At 34.9% G+C, this 25462-nt stretch overlaps 1 protein-coding gene across 4 annotated transcripts in view; it reads left to right on the forward strand.

Moving 5' to 3' along the window:
• Positions 1-25462, forward strand: part of SNCA (synuclein alpha) — a 156761-nt gene that overhangs the window by 8055 nt on the left and 123244 nt on the right. For all 4 annotated transcript variants that reach the window (XM_058721910.1, XM_058721909.1, XM_058721911.1 and 1 more), the window contains exons 3-4: positions 3229-3270; positions 11286-11428. In XM_058721910.1, the coding sequence (XP_058577893.1) occupies positions 3229-3270; positions 11286-11428 (185 nt within the window). The remainder of the gene's footprint in view (positions 1-3228; positions 3271-11285; positions 11429-25462) is intronic.

Genomic DNA, 25462 nt, shown 5'->3' on the forward strand with positions numbered 1-25462 from the left:
ATGCAAGCCATCAGCACTGGTCTCTCTTCAGTTTACTAGTCACTTAGCCTCTTGGTACCTACTTTGTAGCTATAGGTTTTCAATGACAGATTACTCATCAATAAAATGTTAATTATTAATTACAGATACTAACAAACAATTGACAGCAAACCACAGGTGATTGGTTTGATATGAAGCAACTTCGTTAAGACTCTCATTTATCTTTAAATCAGGATACATTCCGTGATTTAGCCCAAGGTCAAATTCTCAGCTATTACTCAGGCAGAGAGGAAAGACCACAGACCAACTGTTACACATTTATTTCAAATAGTTGTTTTTAAAAATATGGGGTACAAGGAGTGAGTAGTAGTGATAAGAAGTATTCTCTTCAATAAAAGGTGTTCTCACCTTGTATAGTTCCAGGATGCAAGAAATTTCCGACACCACAGTTAATTGAATAATACCAGTCCCTCACAACACAGTTGGAATTTCTGTTACCATAGCGCATAAGTAAAGATTTTGCTAGTTTTTCACTTCCCTATAAATTTATAAGTGAGTATGAGAATTTTTAATGTTTTGAAAAAAACATTTAAAGGTCATGGGACAATTGTAATGTTTACCACCAATTAATTGTCGTTTTCTTCATTGATTTTTAAGACCACTTTCTACAGCTTCACCTCAGCTTATGCATGCTCACCTTACAATCCCACAGTACCGTGCAAAGTGAACATTGACTGTAAAATATGCACATGTACATACACGAACACATTGACACATCCTATGATATATATATGTGTGTGTATATATATATATATATACACACACATATATATAAAACATTATCTTGTATCCTTTTATATATTTAATAACTGCACAATTTCATTTATGTGAATTTTTGATTAATGACTTGTCCTATATTTAACCTGCAAATCCCTTTACAAATAATATATGAAAATAATAATAATGATTTCTTACTATTTCCTATGTATTAAACACAGTTTTAAGAACTTTATATGTATATTTCCTTTAGTTTCATGTTAACCAACATGATGTATATTTGATTATTGTGACAAAGGTTTAAATACAAGAAATCTAAACCCAGGGCCCACATTTAAAAAATTTAATTTAATTTAATTTTTATTATTGAAATATAGTTAACATTCAGTGTTACATTAGTCACAGTTGTAATAGTGATTTGACAACTCTATACATTACTCAGTGCTCACCACGGTTAAGTGCAACCATCTGTTGCCATACAATATTACTGCAATATTATTGAGTATATTCCCTATGCTGTATTTTTCATCTCTGTGACATTTATTTTATAACTAGAAGAGGTTGTACTTCTTAATCCCTTTTACCTACTTCACCCATCTCCCACCCATCTCCCCTCTGGCATCCACCAGTTCTCGGTATTTATGAGTCCATTTCTGTTTGTTTGTTTTGTTGTTTAGATTCCACATATAAGTGAAATCATATGGTACTTGTCTTTCTCCGTCTGATTTATTTCACTTAACATAATACCCTGTATTGTCCATCCATAATCCATACTGTTGCAAATAGCAAGAGCTCATTCTTTTTTATGACTGAGTAGTATTCCATTATATATATATATATATATATATATATATATATATATATATACACACATATATATATTCCATTATATATATATATATATATATACACACATATATATATATATATTCCATTATATATATATATATATATATATATATATATATACACACACACACACACATATATATATATATGTATCTATATATATCTATCAGTGGACACTTAGCTTGCCTTCATATCTTGGCTATTATAAATAATGCTACAATAAACATAGGGATGCATATGTCTTTTTGAATTAATGCTTTTGTTTTCTTCAGGTAAATATTCAGTAGTTGATTACTGAATCATATGGTATTTCCATTTTTAATTTTTTGAAGAACTTCTATACTGTTTTCCAAAGTGGTTACACCAATTAATGTTCCTACCAACAGTGTCCCAAGGATTCCTTTTTCTCCACATCTTTGCCAACATTTATTCTTTCTTTTTGATAGTCACCATTCTGACCAGTGTGAGGTGATATTTCATTGTGATTTTGATTTGTACTTACGTGATGACAGTGAAGTTGAGCATCTTTTGATGTATGTGTTGGCCATTGGTATGTCTTTGGAAAATGTCTATTCAGATCCTGTATCCATTTTTAAATTGGATTATTTGTTGTTTTTGATCTTGAGTTGAATAAGTTCTTTATATGTTTTAGATATTAACCCCTTATCAGATATATCATTTGGAAATATCTTCTCCCATTCTGTAGGTTCCCTTTTCATTTTGCTGATAGCTTCCTTTGCTGTGCCAAAAGCTTTTTATTTTTGTGTAATCTCAATAGTTTGTTTTTGCTTTTGTTAACTACTTCAGGATACATATGCATAAATATCTTGCAAGGATTGATGTCCATTTTGACTTGATTTTTGCATATTGTGTAAGAAAGTGGTTCGGTTTTACTCTTTTGCATGTAGCTGTCCAGTTTTCTCATCACCATTTATTGAAAAGACTGTGTTTTCCCATTGTGTATTCTTGCCTCCTTTTTCATAGTTTAATTGGCCATGTAGTGTGGGTTTATTTCTGGGGAAAAAGTACATTCTCAACTACAATGCTATAGTTTATTTTATGTTTATCTTTATTGGAAGTCCGTAAATATATTCAAATTGAAACTTCTTAACTACTTTGAAATTATTTTATTAAATATGATACTTTTCTTGACTGTTTAGCAAAATGTAAGTTTAAATATGATACATCCAAATTTCACTTAATGCCTTATTTATATATTTTCATAAAAATATTTAGTAAACATTTAGTGAGAACCAAGCGATGTATGGAATTGTTGAATCACTATATTGTACACCTGAAACTAATATAACACTATATGTTAACAAACAGGAATTAAGATAAAAACTTAAAAAAAATTGTCTTAATTGGGGGTTAAAATTTAATGGGAGACCACTTCCTGCTAGCTTTGCTTTCTTCTATTTGTGGTGTGATTACTGGATTTCCTTGTTTTAGTTTTTTGTTTGTTTGTTTGTTTGTTTGTTTGTTTTAACCCCTAAGGATATCTTTCCATATGGGCTTCTTCAGATTGAGAATTTTTTTTTATTAGTTGTATTTAAAGCTAGCTAATCAGCAATATAAGGAAAATTTGAGACTTATATATGTTTTAAATTTGTTTTTTTATAGGCTCCAAAACCAAGGAAGGTGTGGTTCATGGTGTGACAACAGGTAAGCTCCATGGGGCTCATATCCAAGAATGATATGGAAACTAGTAAGCATTAATCATTCAGAATGTAATTGTAAGTAACCACTGTGCTCATAGGAAAGCATTCTAAGGGAACATCAGCTTTGTTTAACCTTAATTCTTTATTACATATTTTCAGTAGGTCAATATTTATTATCAATAAATAAAACACAAAATATTTCACTGTCAAAAATGATGGCTCTGAATTGACCAGAGAGGTTTAATTTATGGTAGTAATAGCATTTGAATATTCTGACCAACATAACATTTTGGCAAACTGCTGCCATAAATTACATACAGGAATTGCCATGTTTTGAGGATTAATATAAAATTTTCTGTAGAGTATATTGAAACATTCTGACATTGAACTATACTCAGTATAATATTTCCTTGATGATTCAGAAAGCATTTATGGAAACACCCTTGGAATGATCAGTGAAGTATTTATTGTATTTATCTCTACTTGGCATAATTTCACCAAGAATCTGAATAGGTCTATTAGAAGATTATAATAACTTAATATCAAAATGATGAAAATGATGGTGGTGATGAGGAGGAGGAGGAGTATGATAGGGCTAGAAATAGAAAAAAAAATGATAGGGGAACTGAAGTTTAATAATCTTAAGAGCCCACAGACTTGCTGTGATTCAGTTTCATGTTGTATGTATTCCAGGCTGTCTGGCAGATGCGGTAAAACAGGGTATATAATGAGAAATATAATTCATAGGATCAGAAAGCAGTAAGTGTAATAGTGTCTCAGAAATATACCATGTTCTTATTACTGAATTAAAAATGGAAGTGGGGAAAATCAAGTGGGAGTATTAGTATAGTATTGTGGTTGATCCCATAACTCTGGAGCCAGACTTCCATGGTTCAAATTTCTGCTTATCGTTTATCAGCTGTGTGATTTTCTGCAGGAATCATAACCTTTTTGTGATTTAGTTTCTTCATCTATAAAAGAATAAAGAGAATTGATGTATACAAACACCTAGAGTAATGAAGGCAAGTAGTGTGTACTATGTAAGTGTTATTTATCCTCACTGTATACTGGGTCTATCTTGAACAACATTTTTACAGATAGTGGAGAAAAATATTTCATATGACTATTTTATATATACTTTTGATAAGTAAGTGAGGGTGCAAAATGAAAACAGAACCCTTTGAAACTGTTTCTGCTAGAAGGTAAATTAAAGTATGCTGTTTGTTTTGCTGTGTTGGCAATCCAATCAATATGTAATGCCAAGAACTAAGCAAGTAAATGAACTGTATTGCCTTGTAGGGACCTTTCCATAAATATGATGTTATTAAGCATGATTTTAATATGACCTGGACAGCAGACAGTTGGAGACTACTATCTGAAGGGCATAGCTAGATTAGTGGTGTTCCAGTTGGTAGTTGAAGAATCCCTGTAGTTTAGAAAGCAGATAAGCTTGTGGCCCAATTTGGAGTCTGTGTCATTCTCCAGAATGAGAGAAAGTAAATGAGTGTGTGTGTGTGTGTGTGTGTGTGTGTGTGTGTGTGTGTGTTACTGAAGTTTGTACAATAAGGCAACATTTTAGCCTGCCACCTTACGTTTCCCTGATTTTATAATATTGAGAAGTTTGCATATCATGTCTTTAGCATACTGAGGAATCTAAGATAACCCATAGTAACGATGTTTCCATAATTTAGTTTAATCCAGGGCTTCTCAAATGTATTTGACCTTATTTCAATAGTTACTAGGATTGAATGAAACCAGGGTTCCACACAACACTATGGAAAATGCTGCTAAGCAGCAAGGCCATGATGATTTTGATGTGGGTAATATTTACAGCCATTATATCAATCAACTACCCTGGCAATAGTAAGATATCAAAAATGCCATAAGTAGTCTGACCAGGAGGAATGCATTGGGATAAATCTGCAATAAATACTACCATCCTTCTCCCATATCAGGTAATGAGTAGGATTATTTAATATAAAATCCAAATTCCAAGTGTAAGGATAAATAAGATAATTACCTCAATGGTTAAGGAGAAGAATTGGTCTTAAAGCAGAGAAATGAGAAACTATTATATAGGATATAACATTATCAGCTAATGTGAAAGGAAAAATTTCCTCAAGATTCATCCCATTACTTATTTTTGCAGAAATATCGGCTTCAATAAACTTACTTAGACTAGGAGTTTTCTACCTCAAAAATTCCAAGAAAACTAAATCCCCCCAGTTAGATAATCTCATGATAAAATCTAAAAATCGCTACCTTAAACCCTAGCTTTTTTTTTTTTTTTATCTCAGTTCATTACTGTTGTAGTGGTCAACTTAATGCATTATGTTATAGAAAAATATGAGAGTGTATTTAATCTGGACTTACTGAATGACAAATCTTTGAAGGTGCTTAAAAAAAAGTAAATGTTGAGGGGCGCCTGGGTGGCTCAGTCAGTTAAGCGGCCGACTTCGGCTCAGGTCATGATCTCACCGTCGGCGAGTTCGAGCCCCGCGTCGGGCTCTGTGCTGACAGCTCAGAGCCTGGAGCCCGTTTAGATTCTGTGTCTCCCTCTCTCTCTGCCCCTCCCCTGTTCATGCTCTGTCTCTCTCTGTCTCAAAAATAAATAAACGTTAAAAAAAAAAAAAAAAAAAGTAAATGTTGATTGGGGCCCCTGCGTGACTGAGTCGCTCAAGCGTCTTGACTCTTGATTTCTGCTCAGGTCATGATCTCATAATTTGTGAGATCCAGACCCGCAACTAGCTTTGTGCTGGTAGTATGGAATTGGCTTGGGATTCTCTCTCTCCCCCTCTCTCTCCTCCCCTCCCCCTGCTTGCCTTCTCTCTCTCTCTCTCACTCTCAAACTAAATAAATAAACATAAAAGTAAAATAAATGTTGATAAAAGCTTACTTTTTTTTCTCATGGAAGTATGGTTTAAAGAAATTCCAATTATTGGAGATTTTCTGAAGGTTTTGATTCTTAGAAACAAAAGTTTATTACATGATAATGAACACAGCCAATTTCGACATGCTATAATTAAAATACCGTATTAAAATGTTTTATGATATAAATTTATTTTCATCAAATATATAATTTGTACTGTTAAAAGCTAGGTATTCTTAACTTTATAATTGTGTTTAATAACAAGGTTTGGTTTTACTATATCTATTTGAAAAGTTGGTGCCACATTTCCTTTCTGAAATTTTATTTTTGACTTAAATCTAATGATTGAAGTTAATGAATAAATTACAGAATACACAAAATTTCTCTTAATGCATTCAAATAATTTATTGGTGTCTGCTGTGAAATAATATAAAGAGAAATAACAGGATCTCTGATTTTAATGAACTCCAAATAGACTGATGGAGGTGGATAGACATAATGGGAAGTGAATAATTCTGGCACAAAGTTCAATAGCAGAGATATATCTAAAATTTTATGAGATCACAGGAGGAGGAACAGGACACCTGTTGGGAGGAAATGTTTTTAACATGGAATTGGACATCTGAGGTGGGTTTTAACAGCAGTTTGAATTTGCTGAGTAAATAGGGAGATATCTGAGAAGGATCAAAGCTTCTGGCCAGAGGGAACTATACGAAAGAAATTGGGAAAGACTGGCACATTTGGGGGAAAACATAAAATATTATACTATCAGTAAGTTGGGAGGAAGTATCTGTTTTGATCCTGGTTATGAGGTCTTTTCCCTTAAAAATGAATATTATTTATCAGATGAAAAATGACTAATTTGAATGTGTCTCCTTTTGTTTTGTCATCTTTTGTTTGGCATATCAACGGAGAAACAATGTTCTTAAGAGAGGGACTTGGGGCTTAAGATCAGTGGATAATCCACTAGATAAATCAAGTCCAATGAAATCTTTTAAAATGTGTCCATTATTGCTACAGGTATGCTCTGTCATTTTGTAATGTAACTAATTTACTTATTCTTACAATGATAAAACCTGGTGAATTATAATAAAGTACAAAGTGCATTTTACTGTGAACTTTATGTGCATTAAAAGTAAATTAATGTGTATACATATACAAAGCATGGTCTAGATATTGTAAAAATAACCTCTCACGGCTGGCAGAAAAAATATGAGTCTATAAAAAGATCAAAATTTATTCTTGTCTTTGAGATACTGTAACAAGAAAGTGTTCATTTTTCAAGCAAAATTTTCTATTAATGTTCTTGGAAAAGAAAAAAATGACAAGTTAAAGCCCATAATTCACTATTTTTAAAGGATCAACATTCTGGAAATGTTTTAAAACATGAAATCTCCAGTACAGCTTCTCACTGACACTGAAATTGAACTTTGCATTGGGAATAGCCATTATTTGTTAGGAGGCATCAACGGTATCCCTAGAAGTGGCAAAAGGCAAATATCAAGCAACATCTTCTGGGGACTCTTCCTGGTTTTAGATGCTAGGGCCATTTCAATTTTGCCATGTTGCCTAGAACTGAAGAGTAAGCATCTATCCTTACAGCCCACCTTACTTCCATGACCTGCTATTTCAAAACCCAATTGCTTTGTCCACATTGTTCAATCATTGGCTTCCTCCAATGAGTGACATGAAATCTGTACAATAATCATGTGATTAGCATATCACACCGACTTAACAGCTGACAGTGTAACTCATTGAATTCCTTGGGGTGGGACTTATCTGGAGAGGATGTACACAAGCCTAAAACATAACCTCCCGCCCCCCAAAAAAGTGTCTCTATTTGCTTAGGAGAGGGCCTGAGGAAAAGTATCACTCAAAACCGCAAATTCTTGAAATCTGGGGGAAAAGCAGAAAAGAAAGAGTTTATGAGGCAAAATGAAGGCAAACGTTACATAAATGGAGATAAAAGATGCAAGATGTAGACTTTATAAGTGTTATAAGGTTTAGATGAAGAGAGATTGTTTTATTTCTCTATCAACCTTGAGATTATTAACAGAGCAGAAGATCTTGTGTTTTGTTTTTTCATAGAAATCTTCATTTAATTGAAACAAACATTTTTATTGGAGTTTCCTTTATTTGGGAATTGCATGGAGGTAATATACAAAGATTAAAACAGCAATTATATCAGATATGGTTTTAGAGAAATTTTGATATGAGATTAAGTTTTGCTTCCAAATCTAATCCCAAACTATTTACACTGTCTTCTCTAAATTTTTACCTTATTAAAAAAATCTACTGAATCACCATATTGTATTTTGTTTTATGACAATAAATTATAAGTTTGCTCAACAAACTTCATTTTCATACTAAACACCTAGCTCTTTTGTTGCCATTAACATTGTTGAAAATCAATCTTTTTATTTCAAACCCTGTTTCGACGCTTGAAGTTTCATAAAAGGATTAAAATTTCTTCATAACCATACCTTACTCTATTGTTCATTTTTTTTGGCTTAAGTTTTATTTTAATTCCAGTTAGTAAACAGACAGTGTTATATTAGTCTCACGTGTACAATGTAGTGATTCAATAATTCCGTGCATCACCTGGAGCTCACCATGACAAGTGCACTCCTTGATCCCTGTCACCTATTTAACCCATGCCCACCCCTTTCCCCTCTCGTGACCATCAGTTCTCTATAATTAAGAGTCTACTTCTTGATTCTCTCTCTCTCTCTCTCTCTCTCTCTCTCTCTCTCTCTCTCTTTTCTTTCCCTTTGCTCATTTTCTTTGTTTCTTAAATTTCGCATAGGAGTGAAATCACATATTTGTCTTTCTTTAGCTGACTTATTTTGCCTAGCATTATACTCTCTAGCTCCATCCATATTGTTGCACATGGCAAGATTTCATTCCTTTCTATGTCTGAATAATATTTCATCGCATATATGGCATCTTCTTTATCTATTCATCAGTCAATGGATGCTTAGTTTGCTTCCATAATGCTACTATAATCATTGGGGTGCATGCATCTCTTTGAATTACTGTTTTTGTACTCTTTGAGTAAATATGCAATAGTGTGATTGCTGGATCATAGGGTAGTTCTATTTTTTTAACTTTTTGAGGAAACTCCATCCTGTTTTCCACAGTGCCTGCACCAGTTTGCATTCCCACCAAGACTGCACAAGTTTTCCTTTTACTCCATATACTCACCAATACTTGTTTCTTGCATTGTTGATTTTAGACATTCTGACATGTATGAGATGCTATCTCCTTGTACTTTTGATTTGCATTTCTCTGATTGTAAGTGATGATGAACATGTTTTCATATGTCTGTCAGCCATCCAGATCTCTTCTTTGGGGAAATATCTGTTCATGTCTTCTGCCCATCTTTCATTTGGATTATTTGGGTGTTGGGTGCTGAGTTCTATAAGTTCTTTATATATTTTGGATACTAGCCCTTTATCAGACATGTCATTTGCAAATATCTTCTCCCTTTCTATAGGTTTCCTTTTAGTTTTGTTGATTGTTTATTTCACTGTGCAGAAGTTTTTTATTTTGATATATTCCCAGTGGCTTATTTTTGCTTTTGTTTCCCTTGCCTCAGGAGACATATCTAGAAAAAAGTTGCTCTGGCCAATGTCAAAGAAGTTATTGCCAGTGTTCTAGGATTTTTATAGTTCCAGGTCTCACACTGAGGTCTTTAATCCATTTTGACTTTATTTTTGTGTAAGTGGTCCAGTTTCATTCTTTTGCATTCAGTCTTCCCAATACCAATAGCTGAAGAGATTGTCTTTTTCACACTGGATATTCTTTCCTGCTTTGCCAAAGATTAATTGATCATATAGTTGTGGATTATTTTCTAGGTTTTCTAGTCTGTTCCATTGATCTAATTGTCTATTTTTGAGCTAGTATCATATTGTTTTGATCTCTATAACTTTATAACTTGAGGTCTGGAATTGTGATGCCTCCAGCTTTGCTTTTCTTTTTCAAGGTTACTCTAGCTATTTGGAGTCCATTGTGGTTCTATTCCAATTTTAATTTTTTTTTTTAAAGTTTATTTATTTTTGAGACAGAGAGAGACAGAGCATGAATGGGGGAGGGGCAGAGAGAGAGGGAGACACAGAATCGGAAGCAGGCTCCAGGCTCTGAGCCATCAGCCCAGAGCCCGATGCGGGGCTCGAACTCACGGACTGCGAGATCATGACCTGAGCTGAAGTCGGACGCCCAACCGACTGAGCCACCCAGGCGCCCCTCTATTCCAATTTTAGAATTGTTTGTTCTGCCTATGTGAAAAATACCATTGGTATTTTGAAGGGATCACATCACACATCACACATCATTTTAACATTGTTTGTTCTTCCAATCCAAGAGCGTGAAATGTCTTCCCATTTCCTTGTGTTGTCTTCCATTTCTTTCATCATTGTTTTATAGTTTACAGAGTACAGATCTTTCACCTCTTTGGTTAGGTTTATTCTTAGGTATCTTATTGTTTTTGGCACAATTATAAATGGGATTGTTTTCTTAATTTCTCTTTCTGATGCTTCATTATTGGTATATAGAAATGTAAGAGATTTCTATAGATTTATTTTGTATCCTGCAACATTACTGAATTCATTTATCAGTTCTAGTAGTCTTTTGGTGGGGCCTTTTGGATTTTCTATAAACAGTTTCATGTCATCTGTATTGTTCATTTCAGAGGGTAACGTGAGCACATATGTGTTGTGTGACTAGGAAGGTATGGTGAAAATGGGCATGCTCGGTGAGATTAAAGAATTGGCGTTGAAATTGAAATAAATAAATACTTACTTCATCTCATAATAACTGCACCTGGAGTTGTTGCTTTCTGTAAACTTTCCTTAATAAAATGTTAACCAAACCTCAATTGGTCAAAGGCTTTCAACTTGTGATCATTACACTTGAAGCACGTTTTAATATTTGCAGGATTACAACAACATATCTTAGCAAAGATTTAATGTTTGTCTAAACAACACTCACTTAAAAATCTCTGTAGTTTTTATTTCTTCTGACACCTCAGTTATTTATGGTATGTGTAAACACAGGTCTTTAGAAGTTAACAGCTAGTGGAAGTGAAATTATTTTAAGTCCCAGTTGTTCCACTGTCCCACTGTTAATCTGCTGTTCTGGATTTATCCCAGTGGCTGAGAAGACCAAAGAGCAAGTGACAAATGTTGGTGAGGCGGTGGTGACAGGGGTGACAGCAGTTGCACAAAAGACAGTGGAGGGAGCAGGGAGCATCGCAGCTGCCACTGGCTTTGGCAAAAAGGATCAGTTGGGCAAGGTATGGTTGCATACATTTTATGTTGCATTTGCAAAGTCTCGGGATCACAATGCATTTTCATGGAAGGCAAGAATAAGATGCTTATTTGAGGGAGGGCTGACTCACCCTCCTCTCGTTAAAAAAAAAAAAAAAGATCTACCTTCATGTGTGCATTCTTTTTGGAGGCATTAATCCAGATAAATGCCGTGAAAACTGTACAGTAATCATGATTGTTTCATTTTCTGGAAGAAAGTTAATGAAATGAACAAATGTAATAAATATGAAAAGAACTATGACATTTCAGAAAGAATGGGTGCTTTCACGTTAGCTATGAGTCTTGCAATCTCTCTTTGTTGAAACATAACAAATGCTTTGTGCCCAAATGACAGATTTTCAAAATGAAGATCTTTTAGTTGATTTCTTTATAATAACATCATCTCTTATTAAATGGTACATTTGCTTATTGCATAGCAGTTCATTTGCAAATACATGTTTGTGGGAACGAAGAGACTTAAATTGTATACCAACCGGAGATTGTGCTTTTGGGGTGATTTTAAAATTCTCAGAACTTTGAATGCATTTCTTGACAAATATGAGACACTAGTAAGAATATACAAAAGATACTATGACTTTCATTTTGACAGGTAAGTGATATAAAATGAGATGTCAACTGGAATATGAAATTTCATAAATTTCGAGACCACAGCAACAGACATTTTTGCTGTTTCTCTGACACCATGGCCTCCTTGCTACTCCTTAAACAAACCAAGAACTCCCTTGCCCTGGCTCCTCTCTCTGTCTAGAAGGCTCTTCCCCAAGATTGTATACTTGGTTCACGGCTTCATCTTCTCAGGTCTTGTTAAATGACACCTTCTCAGTGAGGCCTACCCTGTACTATTTGAGATTGGAGTCATTCTCTTCACCTCTGGTATTCCCAGTCTCCCTACTGTTTATTTTTTTTTTCCTTTTATACCAAAGCATGTATCACCTTTAAGAATCATGAATAACTTACTTTTTTAAAAATATCTGTTGTTATTTTCTTTGTCCCCTCCTAAAATATAAGCACCATGAGGGTGGAATATATTGATTTTGTTCACTGATATTTCACAAGTATCTGGGACAGTACCCGACACATAGTAGATAATTAGGAATATTTATTAAGAAGGAAAAGAAGGAAGGAAATAAGTAAACAAGCGAAGTGATTTTTATTTCTGTATCTAATAATTATGTGGATAGTATAGCAACTGTGGCTATTCAACTATCTGAAAGTTATAACCAAAGAGATTTTGGAATAGATATTTTGAAAAACTATAAGAAAATAGCTTTACTTGCTGGCAAACTACTCTGGGTTATTTCCACTCCATACAATGCTATGTAGCAGGCCTGCTTTGATGGATCATTAAAACATTGATATTAGAAACACAGGACTAAAAACCTGTGACATACTGAAATTTATCACATGTATTTATATCATCTGGGAAACTTATGCTAGTTATAGAAAATCTGGGCTGGGCTTCTAGTGAAGTTCTTCAGCCTACTCTGAAATGTATGGCTGGTGAAGGTAGTATTCTTTTGTGTGGATTACGCTTTTCAAATAATCATATTTCTTGTGATAATAGTCATACAAATTTCTACTTTCTGTCTCAATTTATAATTATATTTGTAGCTTTAGTACTTTTCAAAAGTTAGGAGGGACCGCAGGTATTAGTACAGAAGCAATTAACCTGTTTGGTGTCCTAGACTTTTCTGCCAAATCTGATAGAAGCTGTGGACTCTCTTCTCAGAAATATACACAATGAAAGGCTTAGGGGTGTCTTGGAAGCCCATAAATAGACAGAGTGCATGATTTAGACCAATTCTCTGTGCAGATGGGGAAAGTGAAATCTGCAGAGGGGAAGCGAGCAGTCCAAGATCACATGGCCAATTGTAATTGATTGGATACCAGTACGGCTTTTCCCATCCACTATGTCCCTTCCCTAATCACTTACCTTCCCTTTGAGCTTTTATAGCTGACTTGTGGATAACCAGAAATAACTGGAAAAATTCTATGCTTCAGAATATTAAAAAAACAGGGAAACATGTACCATCCGCTTCTCACCCCTATGTAAGGCCTACAGTGTAAATTGCAAATAAGGCATGAAAGTGCTTCATTTCTTAAGAAATTGGGCTTGGTTTTTACTTTTCTAAAAATATTACTATTATCTTCATACTTTAAAGCAGAAATCTAAATGATATAACAAAATTAACCATTTGGAGATATTTCTCTTATGTGTACTTACAAGTTCTTCCAAGTTTTTAATATGAAAATGAAGCCACAATACCTAGAAATTGCAGTATAGTTCTATAAAAAAAAATTAAACTAGAATTTAAATAGCTGATTTTCATCCCTGCTCTATCACCAACAGGCTGGATGACCTTTTGAGAATCTCCTAAAACTCTTTCTCAAATAATGAGAAACTATACCAGAAAACTGTTAAAGCCCAATTTAGCAACAATGTTCTGAGTTTCTATTATAACTCAAGAAAGATGCTAATAATCTTTCCATTGTGGCTGTATCTATGAAATCCCCCAAATGCTAGAGAGTTTAGATAAATCATTCAATTTACTCATTATGAGATTGTGAAGTAGTGTAATTTCATCATTCAAACTCTGATCAAAATGATTCTGGTAAATGGAAATAAGCAAATTATCGAAGCTTTAACCACTTGTTAATGATTCCATCGACATACTCATTCTTCACTCAAGAAATAATGCTTGCTCACTGTATGTCAGAAAACTATACACTGTTTTTTCTCTTCATTAAGCTTACAGTCTAGTGACAAAGATTAATAATAAGCATCTAATTGCCACACAATATGTATGCAGTTCTAAACTGTGAAATGCTATGGAGTACATAATGCTGAGGATATCCCAGCTAGTATGCAATAGGGGTAAGGGAGAACATTACAAAGGCTTCCCTGAAGAAGTGATGTTTGCACTGAGATCTAGAAAAATGGCTGGCAATTAATAAGCAAGTGGAAGTTGGAGAAAAAACATTGCAGGCAAAAGTAACAACATGAGGAAATCTCATGTGGTAGGAGGGGACTATGGACTATAGCTGGAGCCACAGAAAATAAGGTAGAAGGAGCTGGAGAGGTGTGTGGAGGTCACATCCTGGTTGGCTGGGTTGAGAATGTTGGTCTTTATTCTAAGAATGAAGGAACCTATTAAAAATTTTTAAGCAAGGATGTCAGCTTATAATTTTGCCTGTTGAATAGATGTCTCTACCTGTCAGGCAGGAAACAGATTAAAGGGAGGGAAGAATGGAAACCAGGGACAGTTAGTGGGCTATGATGGAAAGAGGAGATGAGTGCATATTCTAAGATGTTAGTGGGGGAAGAGAAAGGAAAGGATTAATTTGAAAACTATGTAGGAGGTAATATCAACAAGATTTGGTGGTTCATTTCATGATACTGGAGGGAAGAGGGATATGATTAGCAGGACTACTGGGTTGTTGGAGTGGATTGTTGGCTGTGCCATTCTGTTGGCAGTTGGTGCTTCTCTTGAATATCAAGAACACTGCAAAAGGAGTGGCTATATTGATGTTTAGCCCTCATGCCTTTTGAGAGTATTTGGCTCATTACTCCCTGATTAGTGGAACAAATCTCCCCCCACCCCCCACCCGCCCATTTCTTTCCTCCTTCCTTCTCTCCTTCTTTTCCTCCCCTTCTCCCTTCCACCCTTCCTTCTTTTCTTTATTTCCTCCCTGTGGTGTTTTCTCTTCCCCCCTTTTTTTTTTTCTTTAATCAAGAGCTCCAGTAGCTCATTTTGGTTTTTCTGGTTTTTGATAAATTTATTTCTTTGGGAATGTTTGCTTTGGTGTACTCTATCTCCTTTTGATGTTAACAGAGAGATATAATGACAGATATGTAAGTGTTATTTTGAATTTGAATTTCATATGAATGAAGCTATCCTTAGATCTAATTTCTAATTATAAGACATTAGATTAAAGGACAAATAGGATGTCTTGAATTTTAAGAATTTGCTTTATCAAATATTATTAGCTCCTCTACTGAATACATTAGAATAATACATCTACTGATCTATATTTTTACCTGTGTGCACACAAGAGGTTATAGCTACACAATTTATTTCCTAAGGCTTATTTGATTGGCATGGTAGAAAACAGGCTGCAAATGCACTGGCAGAAATACTCAATCTTTAAGTCCAAACAGAGTTATATAGACAAAATTTGTTAACTACTTCTATTGAGAACAAGTTATCTGCTGATACCATGACTATTACAAACCAACAATCAAGTAAGAGGTTCTGTAATACATTTATGTGTGCAGTATACAGCTAGTCACTACATTGACTCCATTACAACCCCTCAACAGTGCTTTGCATGTGGTTACTGCTTAAATAAATCCTTGCTGAACAAATGAGCGTTTATTTATTGCTTTCTGGAATACTCTAGAAGAGCTGGATCCTCAGTGTCCCTGAAGTCTATACTTTTGTAAAATATATATTTTTTAATTTATAGAGAGTGAAAGTTCTGCATCTCCTATAGAGCCACTGCCTGACAAATAGTACAGCAGTCAGCTTCATTATCACATGCCATTTAGGCATTGAACTATCTGCATGGAAATTAATAGGTTTCATTCAGGAAATAAGCTTGAAATATCTATAGCCTCAGATACTTGAAATATTCAAGTTCATCTGTTTTTATTTTTCCTCAGAATCAGAGTGAAGTGCCTAAACAGTATGAAAAAAATAGATCAGATTTTAAGAATTTTTTACTGGCTCCAGCCTACTTATCTGGAAAATATTGATTTCAAATGGATAGTAGCATGCATACTCTGTGCTCCTGCATTAATTCATAAGAAGATAGCTAACCAAGTTTGTGCTGGAGGAGTAAAACAAAGCAGGAATGAAAAATAACAGGTGTGACATAATTTATAACATTTAAATGTCCTTCTACTTAACTTTCCTTTGACTTAGCAGAGCTACGATGTCTAGCTTGATGCAGACTTATTTTTAAACACTTGAGTATTATAGACTTTCTAATCAAATAATCAGATGATGGATGTTGACATCAGCTAACTCATTTATGCTGATTTCATAAATAAGCCAAAGGTGACAGTCAATCTTTCAGATTTCTTTGAAGAAGCATATACCTATTATAGGTATAATCTTAATAGTGTATTGTTTATAACAAGGTAACAGGAGATGTCAAGATTAACAGCATCATAATCTTAGCTTAAAGCATGTTGTAACTAAAGAAAAAACCTAATTGATCTGATTTCTTTGTTTTAACATGTCTATAATCAGTAATATTTTGCAATGTGGCATATAAAAAATCAATATTTGAAGCTCATATGAAAGTCCACTAATATTACATGAAGTCTTTCCACTTGGAAACACATCTGTTATGTTGGACTTTCTTTATATCTCATAATATTTCACTGGGTTCGGGAAGGATTAATCATGATTCCTAATGACACTTAATCTTGTAAGGTTGTGAATGGGAAGGTGCACAATAATTGTACATGAAGTTGTAAGGAACATAGGCTTATGGTTATGTTTTCATTAAAATTCAATAGCATTCATTCATTTAATGGGTACTTTGTATGTGCTGGACACTCAGCTGGGCACCATGAGGAATACAGAGGTGGATAACACACGGATAGCTCCAGCCTTCAAGAAATGTGGGGTCTTGGCATAGCACTGACGTATTTACCCCTGGGAAAAAGGAGCATCTCTGCTCTTTGAGACTGTGTATGTATCTGTAAAAAGTACATATCCACCATAAGGGAAAAAATGCTTGTTGTTAGGAATGAGAGAGAGATCTGTACTCTCAATATATATTCTACTTTAAATTTTGTTTTTGTCAGCAGGCCATGAAATTACCTCACACACATAGAGATAACAGCCACAATATTTTAGCTGTTTAGACAGAAACATAAAAATTCTCCCACCTGAGTCCTAGGACCAGTTGTTAATAATGTGTAAGGATTATAACCCCGCAATAGATACATGGCCACAAATCCAATTTCAGTCTTCAAAGAACCAGTTGTGATAGTAGTTGTGTTTGTTAGAAAATGTATTATAGGAAGAGTCTGATAGAACTGCTTCAAGGCACACCAGCAAATAGCTTTAAACCATATTTCTGAAATTGGCTTATTCCTTCATAAATGCTTAATGTGAATTAAAATTCAGTGAATGCACCGTGAAAGCAATAACCATACTTTTATGAATCAGTCTTTACTGTGCATGTGGCTAACACCTATTGCAAATGTCCCTTCACCTGCAAAAAGAACATGATAATTTTGATAGTTTCATGAATCAGATACTATTATATGTAGAAAGATTTCAAGCTAAGGTGTTTTCATTTTAAAACTCTGCTACCATCTGAGCCGTATTTCCACCTCGTAATTCAATGGAAAACCTGGAAAAAGAATATTAATATGTTTCGGTGACAGGAATAAAGGTAATAGATGTATTTTTTTCATTCTGACATACAGTAGTCATTTCCCAAACTTCAATGATAATCAGTTTTCTTGTTTCTAAAAAGTAAGAATAATTTGAATTTCTGCCCCTTCAAATATAGGCTTTTAGTTTTCCAATTTTCAGGGAGATAGTTGAGGGTGTTTGCTTTATCAAAAGAAAATAGATATTTAAAAAACACAAAAATCTAGGGCAAAATATATTTACTTGAATTCAAAGGAATAGAAATAAGGTAAATGAGATGCCAATTGTGTTTTGCATGCAACTACACAATTATGGAACTAGAGTTGAATGATATATCTCATCAACCCAATTGTTCCCTGATGAGGAGAAAATAAGTAGTTTGTAAATTCAAATAGGAGGTAATTCTTTTATAAGAAATTTTATCAAAACTTTGCAAAACATTGAAATCTTTAAGTTACAATTTTTTAAAGTTTAAATTCAAGTTAGTTAACATACAGTGTAGTCTTGGCTTCAGGAGTAGAACCCAGTGTTTCATTATTTACATATAACACCCAGTGCTCATCCCCAAAAGTGCCCTCCTTAATGCCCATCACCCATTTAACCCTTCCCCCCACCTACTGGCCCTCCAGAAACCCTTAGTTTGTTCTCTGTATTTAAGTCTCTTATGGTTTGCCTCCCTCTCTGTTTCTATCTTATGTTTTCTTCCCTTCCCCTATGTTTAACCATTGTGTTTCTTAAATTCCACATATGAGTGAAATCACATATCTGTCTTTCTCCGACTTATTTTGCTTAGCAGGATACACTCTAGTTCCATCCACATTGTTGCAAATGGCAAGTTACAATTTAAATATTCCTCTATCAGGTGATTCTAGAATCACTAATCAAATATTTTGAAAATTCTCAAAGTAGTAATTAATTCTTAATATGGCTATGGTGGTACATTAATACAAGGAACACTGAGCTAGAAATTATGTGTTTTGAATAAATAAATAATTGAATGAATAAAAAAGTTTTTTTAAAAGAATATATATTTTATCTTCCTGGTTAGAAGTAGAAACTACCTTACTTTTCCTTTGTGTTCTTCACACTAACACAACATAATAAATTTATTTGGAACTGAATTCATAAGAATGAATTCATTTGGCAGCTTTTTAAATTGTGAACTATAATGTGTGAACTGTTAATTTATGAATTTTAGAATTTAAGAGTTTAAGACTAGAATTTAACTGTCTGACAAGCCATAATAGCAAATTATCTCCAATTCACATACATATACACACTTTATCCTATTTAATTGTTGGAAGTCCTCAAAAAAGTGGAGAATTGTCCTTTCAATATACACTGTGCTAATTTATGCCACAAGAGTTTTCTGAGTATGTACATACAGCTTTGTCTGAAGGGCCCAGTTTTTGGCCAGTAGACTGTGTATTATTTGCTATCTAGTGAAATTGGAGAAAGCACGTGCTCCAGCTACATCACTGAGTTTGAAGATTAATATAATTGTCATGAAAAGCATACAATGACATTAAAAATACTTCATCTTCAATTTTTACCATTATGATGTATGTAAAGTAGGCACCTTAAAAAGTAATCTTCACTAAATACTAATAACTGCTTAAAGTAATAACCTTTCCCTCGTAGTCTTTCTGCAAGGGAAACTAACACTTGGGAATTTAAAACAAAAGCAGTTCACAAGTTTTCTAATTAAAGCTGCTCTATATCTGTTCTTTTGACTCCCCATGATAGCCACTGACCTTTATCTTTGTACTGGGTTTCTGATTTACCTGCATCATTTGATTTGGTCATGTGTAGGAAAAGCATGGCTCAAAGCTCAGGGCATGGGCTTTAAGTCAGGGAACATGGAATTGGTCTTGTCTCTCTCCCTCTGCTGAGTGATATCATGTCACCCCTCTGAGCATGGATTTTCTCATCTGTGAAATAAAAGGGCTGGATTAAATGAAGTCAAAATGTTTTAAGTATGTTTAATGGCTTGAATTTTAGGCCAGTTTGTTCAGTTACACATTGCCAGACCTCAGAATTCATTTAACCTTTCTAAACCAAAGCTACTTGAGTGTCTGTAACTGGCCAGCCACCGCACAGAGTCTTTGTGAATGAAGTGAAATCATGCACACAAAAGATAAACATGAACTGTAACATGTTATACAGTGGGGACGTTTTATTAAGAAGAGGCTGTATTTTCATTGAAATGTGTTAGATATATAATTATAGGTCACGTTTATATAAGTAAATTGTAAACACAGAAAATGTAAAAACCATTCAATGAACATCCTACTTTATTTAGCTAAATAAAATGAAGTTACATTACTATTATTTTTCCTTTGATTTCCTCAATATGGTTCTACTAAATATTACACACATGATATAAATAGAAAGAAATAATTTAGGGAAACAGGTGTAAATGAAGTTAATTTTTTTTCTTTGAAATAGAAGAAAATCCCAGAGCCCTAGTATCTTATTAGGAGTAGAGGTGCTGTCTTTTCTAAATGCCTTTTTAATACCAAAGCCATAGAGAGTAGTTCTGGGCGTTTAGTGGAGCTCAGGTCTGGAGCTCAGGCTGACTGAAATTGTTCTCATTCACTCTTGTTGTCTTTTTCTTAATAAGGTTGGTGTGTAGGTCCGGGTTAGAGATATTTAGAGAGATCATCAGGACTAAGCATCTCATATCTAAATCCTATTCTTTTATAGCCATTTTCTATAAAATCTCTTGAACAAGTCAAAAGAAATGACTTTCTTCATTCCTATGAAGTTTTTGTACCAAATGCTGATGAAGCTCCCTGCTGACCTGTATAGGGACATGTCTAAGATTTGCCCGTGTATCTTCTCGGCTCCTTCCCTTATACTCAAAGGAACAAAAGTCCATTGAAGGGAAGAAGGCCAGAGAGTTTTTCCTGAAGCTAATTTTCTATGCTAAAACTTTCTAGAATGGAAGCTTCCAGAGGAGGTACAATCCCAAGCTTATCTGACTTTGACACCTTCATGATAAGCACTAATGCTTAGTTTATAACATTTAAGGCCTTGCATTTAATGTTTAGTTATTTCCCACATTAAGCAGACTTATTGTATAAATATTCAACCAAATGCAAGGTTTACTTATTGCCAGAACTTAACATGAGCTCAAAGTTTCCTCTCCCCAAGTTCACCTGGAAATGAGGTGATATGTCTGCAAAGGGGGAAAGAAGGAAGGATAGGAACAACAATATCCTTGCTCTTGATTGGGCCTGGTTTTCATTTAGCACAGCTATTAATGTCCTGGGGTGACTCTCTAATGTGGTATGTGGTGTGGTCTAAATGTGCCCATCTATCCACTCCTGTTCTCCTGTCATCCCCTGCTTCTGTCATCCACACTTGGCCACCAGAGCCCATATACTCCTCTTTTTACCTGATCTGGGCTCAGGGGAAACTTAGGAACCCCTGCCACACCAGCCTCAACTCTCAGGAATCAGGGGATGTAGGTGTGAGGGGAGCAAGATTAAACTCTCCAACTTGGTATGTCAGCCCCCCATGTCTGTGTGATTATATGCTCATACTCTATTAGCATTAGGAAAGTTATTTGGTCTTACTCTTCAGGCAGAGTCCCACCAGGGAATGAGATGTGAGCTTGCCCAGCTCACAGACCTCTCCAACTTCATGAGTTACCACTCATAGAGAAATATTCAGAGAGAAGTATTCAGAGCAAAATACAGATTCCGACACTCCACTAATACTTTCTTTCAAATCTATTTCCCTAGAAATCTCTCTCCTCTTTCTTTTTATACTTTACTGTTGGGAAAACAATGGAAAAGGGTCTGGCACTTGAGCTTTTATAATTTACTTTCAGTGGCTCAACTGTGATCTTATTTCACAGCAATCCTCACACCTGTTTAAATGTGGGATAGGGAATTGCCTAATACAGCTATTACCCAAGGTTACAGTGCCTTCAGTTGGTGTTTCACATTTCTGGCAACTTTATGTGACAGATGTCCACTCAATCACCAACATGATGGTTGGAGCACAAACTGATACATATCATTCTTGAGTACATGTTGGAAATCTATATTAAAGGCACTGAAATTATGTATATTCTTTCAATCAACAGTTTCACTTCTAAGAATTTAAATGACCATTAATTTAGGGGCACCTGGTGGCTCAGTCAGTTGAGCGTCTGACTCCTGATTTTGACTCAGGTTATGATCCCAGGGTCATGGGATTGAGCCCCACATCAGGTTCTGTGCTAAGCATGGAACCTGCTTGGGAGTCTCTCTCTTTTTCCCTCTGCTCCTTTCTCCCCAGCTTATTCTCTCTCTCTCTCTAAAATAAAATTTAAAAAAATAAATTATCATGAATTTATTTATTTATATTTTTTGTTTATTTATTTTTGAAAGAGAGATAGAGTGTGAGCTGGGGAGAGCAGACAGAGAGGAAGACACAGAATCTGAAGCAAGCTCCAGGCTCTGAGCTGTCAGCACAGAGCCAAATGTGGGACTCAAACTCACAAACTGTGAGGTCATGACCTGAGCTGAAGTCGGATGCTTGACTGACTGAGCCACCCGGGTGCCCCACTGATCACGAATTTAAATATAAGGATATTCATCTCAGCATTGATTATAATGTTAAGTTGAAGAAAATTGTTAGTAGTTTGACAATAGGGTTTTAGATAAGGTTGATAAGGCCTAAGATATGGGTGATCCATACAGTGGTATGCTGAACAGCCATTAAAATGTTGGAGTAGAAGAATAGAATACTTCATGGAGTGGAATGACGCTCTTGTTGCATTAAGTGAAAAGAACAGATTACTAAACAATATGAACAGTTTGTATAGTATTACCTATTTCTATTTAGAAACCATCTGTGCCTGGTGTATGTATGTATAAAGACCTCAAGTAAATGCATCAGGCTCTCAGTTTTTCTCAGTGAAGCACTCTTTGCATTTCTGGTTGAATAATATTTTGCTTTGGAGAACTCTCTCATTCACAGGCATTGCCTGTGAGATGCCAGCACTATCCCTCAGGCATTACAGCAACCACAAAAAGTCCTCCCATGATGTCCTTGAGGAAACACTACAGTAGACTTTTTCTGGGTCACGGATTATAGTCATTTTATTGGCTCCCCTTGCTTGCTTATATTTTCTTTAATTTCCTTTAATAAGTATGTATCAGACTCATAACAAAAGCATAATAAGTGGTGTTTATAATATTCCACTATATTCAACATTTATGTGACTAAACATTCTGCTGGTTTGACCATAATTAGAACTTAAAGAAGCCAATTTTCCTTCTTAGTGTCCCAGTTCTGTTTATGTTTGTTCAACGAATTAAAAAAAATCAGTTTCATGGGTACTTAAAAATATAGTTATACTATTAGTTATCATCCACTCACCCATTTACTCATCCATTCATCTGGTCCGTATTTATTAAAATCATGCTGTGTGTGAAATGCTATGCCAGGCATCATCAGAAATATAGAGATGTACAAAACCAATTTATTGTGCTCTAGGCATTGATATCTAGCTCTTCATCATGATGAGTATATGTAGGAGTTTGTTAGTCTATTGGTTTCACAGACTGCTTGAAGATTGCTTCCCCAACTTCCTTCCGTTTAAGTTTAGAGAAAGGCTGTCTCTGAGTGAGGTATCATAGCACTCATAGTCTCTTATTTCTCAGATATATCTAGCTATAGTCCTTATTTCTCTTGATCCCAACTGTCAAACCAAATTAAAATACCATTTCAGCGATTGTCTTTTTATTTATCTAATAATACTGGGTACTACATCCAAATTTCAAGATAAATTTGAACAAAGATTTTTGCAGAGTAATGAGTTATACTGCCTGAATGAGTTTAATGCTTTATTCGTTCTTTCATTTTTGGCAAGTTTATCTGATCATTTGGGGCCTTACAATTTGACTTTGCAAAATTTTAATGCAAATCTTTTGGGCTCTGAGAAAGCTGTCATCATTTTATATTCATGTATACTCAGATCTCCTTAAGCTTACAAATAAACTTTTAATGTTTTTGTTAATCTGATGACATATAGAAAGTTGTAAAAGTAGGGGCACCTGGGTGGCTCAGTCAGTTAAGCGTCCGACTCTTGATTTTGGCTCAGGTCATGATCCTGCAGTTTGTGGGTTCCAGCCCTGTGTCTGGCTCCGTGCTGGCAGTGAGGAGCCTGTTTGGGATTTTCTTTCTCCATCCCTCTCTCTCTCTGCCCGTCTCCTGTTCGCACACACACATGCACATGCTCTCACGTGTGCACTCTCTCTCTAGAAATAAACAAAACAAAAGAAAAAAAAAGAAAATTGTAAAAATATACTTTTTTTAACTGGAGTTTACTTCTCCTGGAATTAGATAAATTCATCCACAGTGTACAATTTATTTTATATATGAACAAAGACCTTGTACGTGGACTAGGAAGACCTTTATATGCTTTAGTCTTTCCTATAACCTGTGAGTATCTCATCAATAGACACTGCCTTTTGGTCCTAACTAAAAGATCTGATCATCTCAAATGCCTAAAGTCACATTTTAAAATGTTGTATTTTGGGACCTAAGAGTTTATTGAAACATAATAAGAATGACATATGTATTGAGGAGACATAGAATTCAGTTGCAAATAGAAATTTGAAAGTAATTGATACCGTTCTAAAAAGAAACTACAAACAATGTAACTTGAGGAAGGTACTATTTTATGCTGTGAGTTGTGGGTTAGTGTTGTTGATGTGTGTATATACACGAGGGTGGGTGCAAGGTGTGTGTGTGTGTGTGTGTGTGTGTGTGTGTGTGTGATGAAATTTATGGTAGCAATTTAGAAATCTTCTTGGTCCTTCTCAGAGTTCAACCATTTTATAAATGCATCTACATTGATCTATCTTTGGAATCTATGAAATGGCTTTTGGCAGTACTTTCCTTAACATAATTTGGAAGTTACTAGCTAGATTAGTTCTGGAAAAATTAGCCAGTGGTTGTCCACTATCTATAGAATCAAGCCCCAAGACATAATCTTGTTATTCAAGACCAATTTTCTTTGGTCTCTCTTTCTTTTTAATCAGAGATGTCACAATTGCTCGACAGAACTCTTCAGTCTAGGCAGACAAGTGTTTTCAAAATACTTTCCAGTTACCTCATCTAATATGTAATTTTTAACTCTGCTTTACCTTCGAGAAGGCTTTTAGGCTTCCTGTCTGAATTTTACCTGGTCTAAAAAGTCCAGCTCAAGCCTCCAGAAATACAAAACAGCATTCTGTAACTGCTGAAATGTGTAGCAATTTCACCTTACTTAGTGTTCCTAGCATCTGCAGATATACTATTCATATTTGGTTGCTTAGGTGAAAACATTGAAAGAATCCTTGATTCTTTTTCTTTCACGTCCTCCATCCAATTCTATAGCTAATCAGTTCACCTGTATTTCAAAATATACCCCTGATCTTACCATGGCTCCTTTCTCTGTTCCACCATCCTTGGCCAGGTGTTCATCATTTCTTCACCTGGACTCTTTCCCTGGCCTCTGAAGTGACCTCCCTGCTTCTACTCACACACCCCACTCTGTTCCCTACCAGTCACAGTAATTCTTTTGAAACAAAACCCAAATCATCCCTCCCCTGCTGTCAACCA

The sequence above is a fragment of the Neofelis nebulosa genome, chromosome 3 (assembly GCF_028018385.1).
Source record: "Neofelis nebulosa isolate mNeoNeb1 chromosome 3, mNeoNeb1.pri, whole genome shotgun sequence".
NCBI classification, from domain to species: domain Eukaryota; kingdom Metazoa; phylum Chordata; class Mammalia; order Carnivora; family Felidae; genus Neofelis; species Neofelis nebulosa.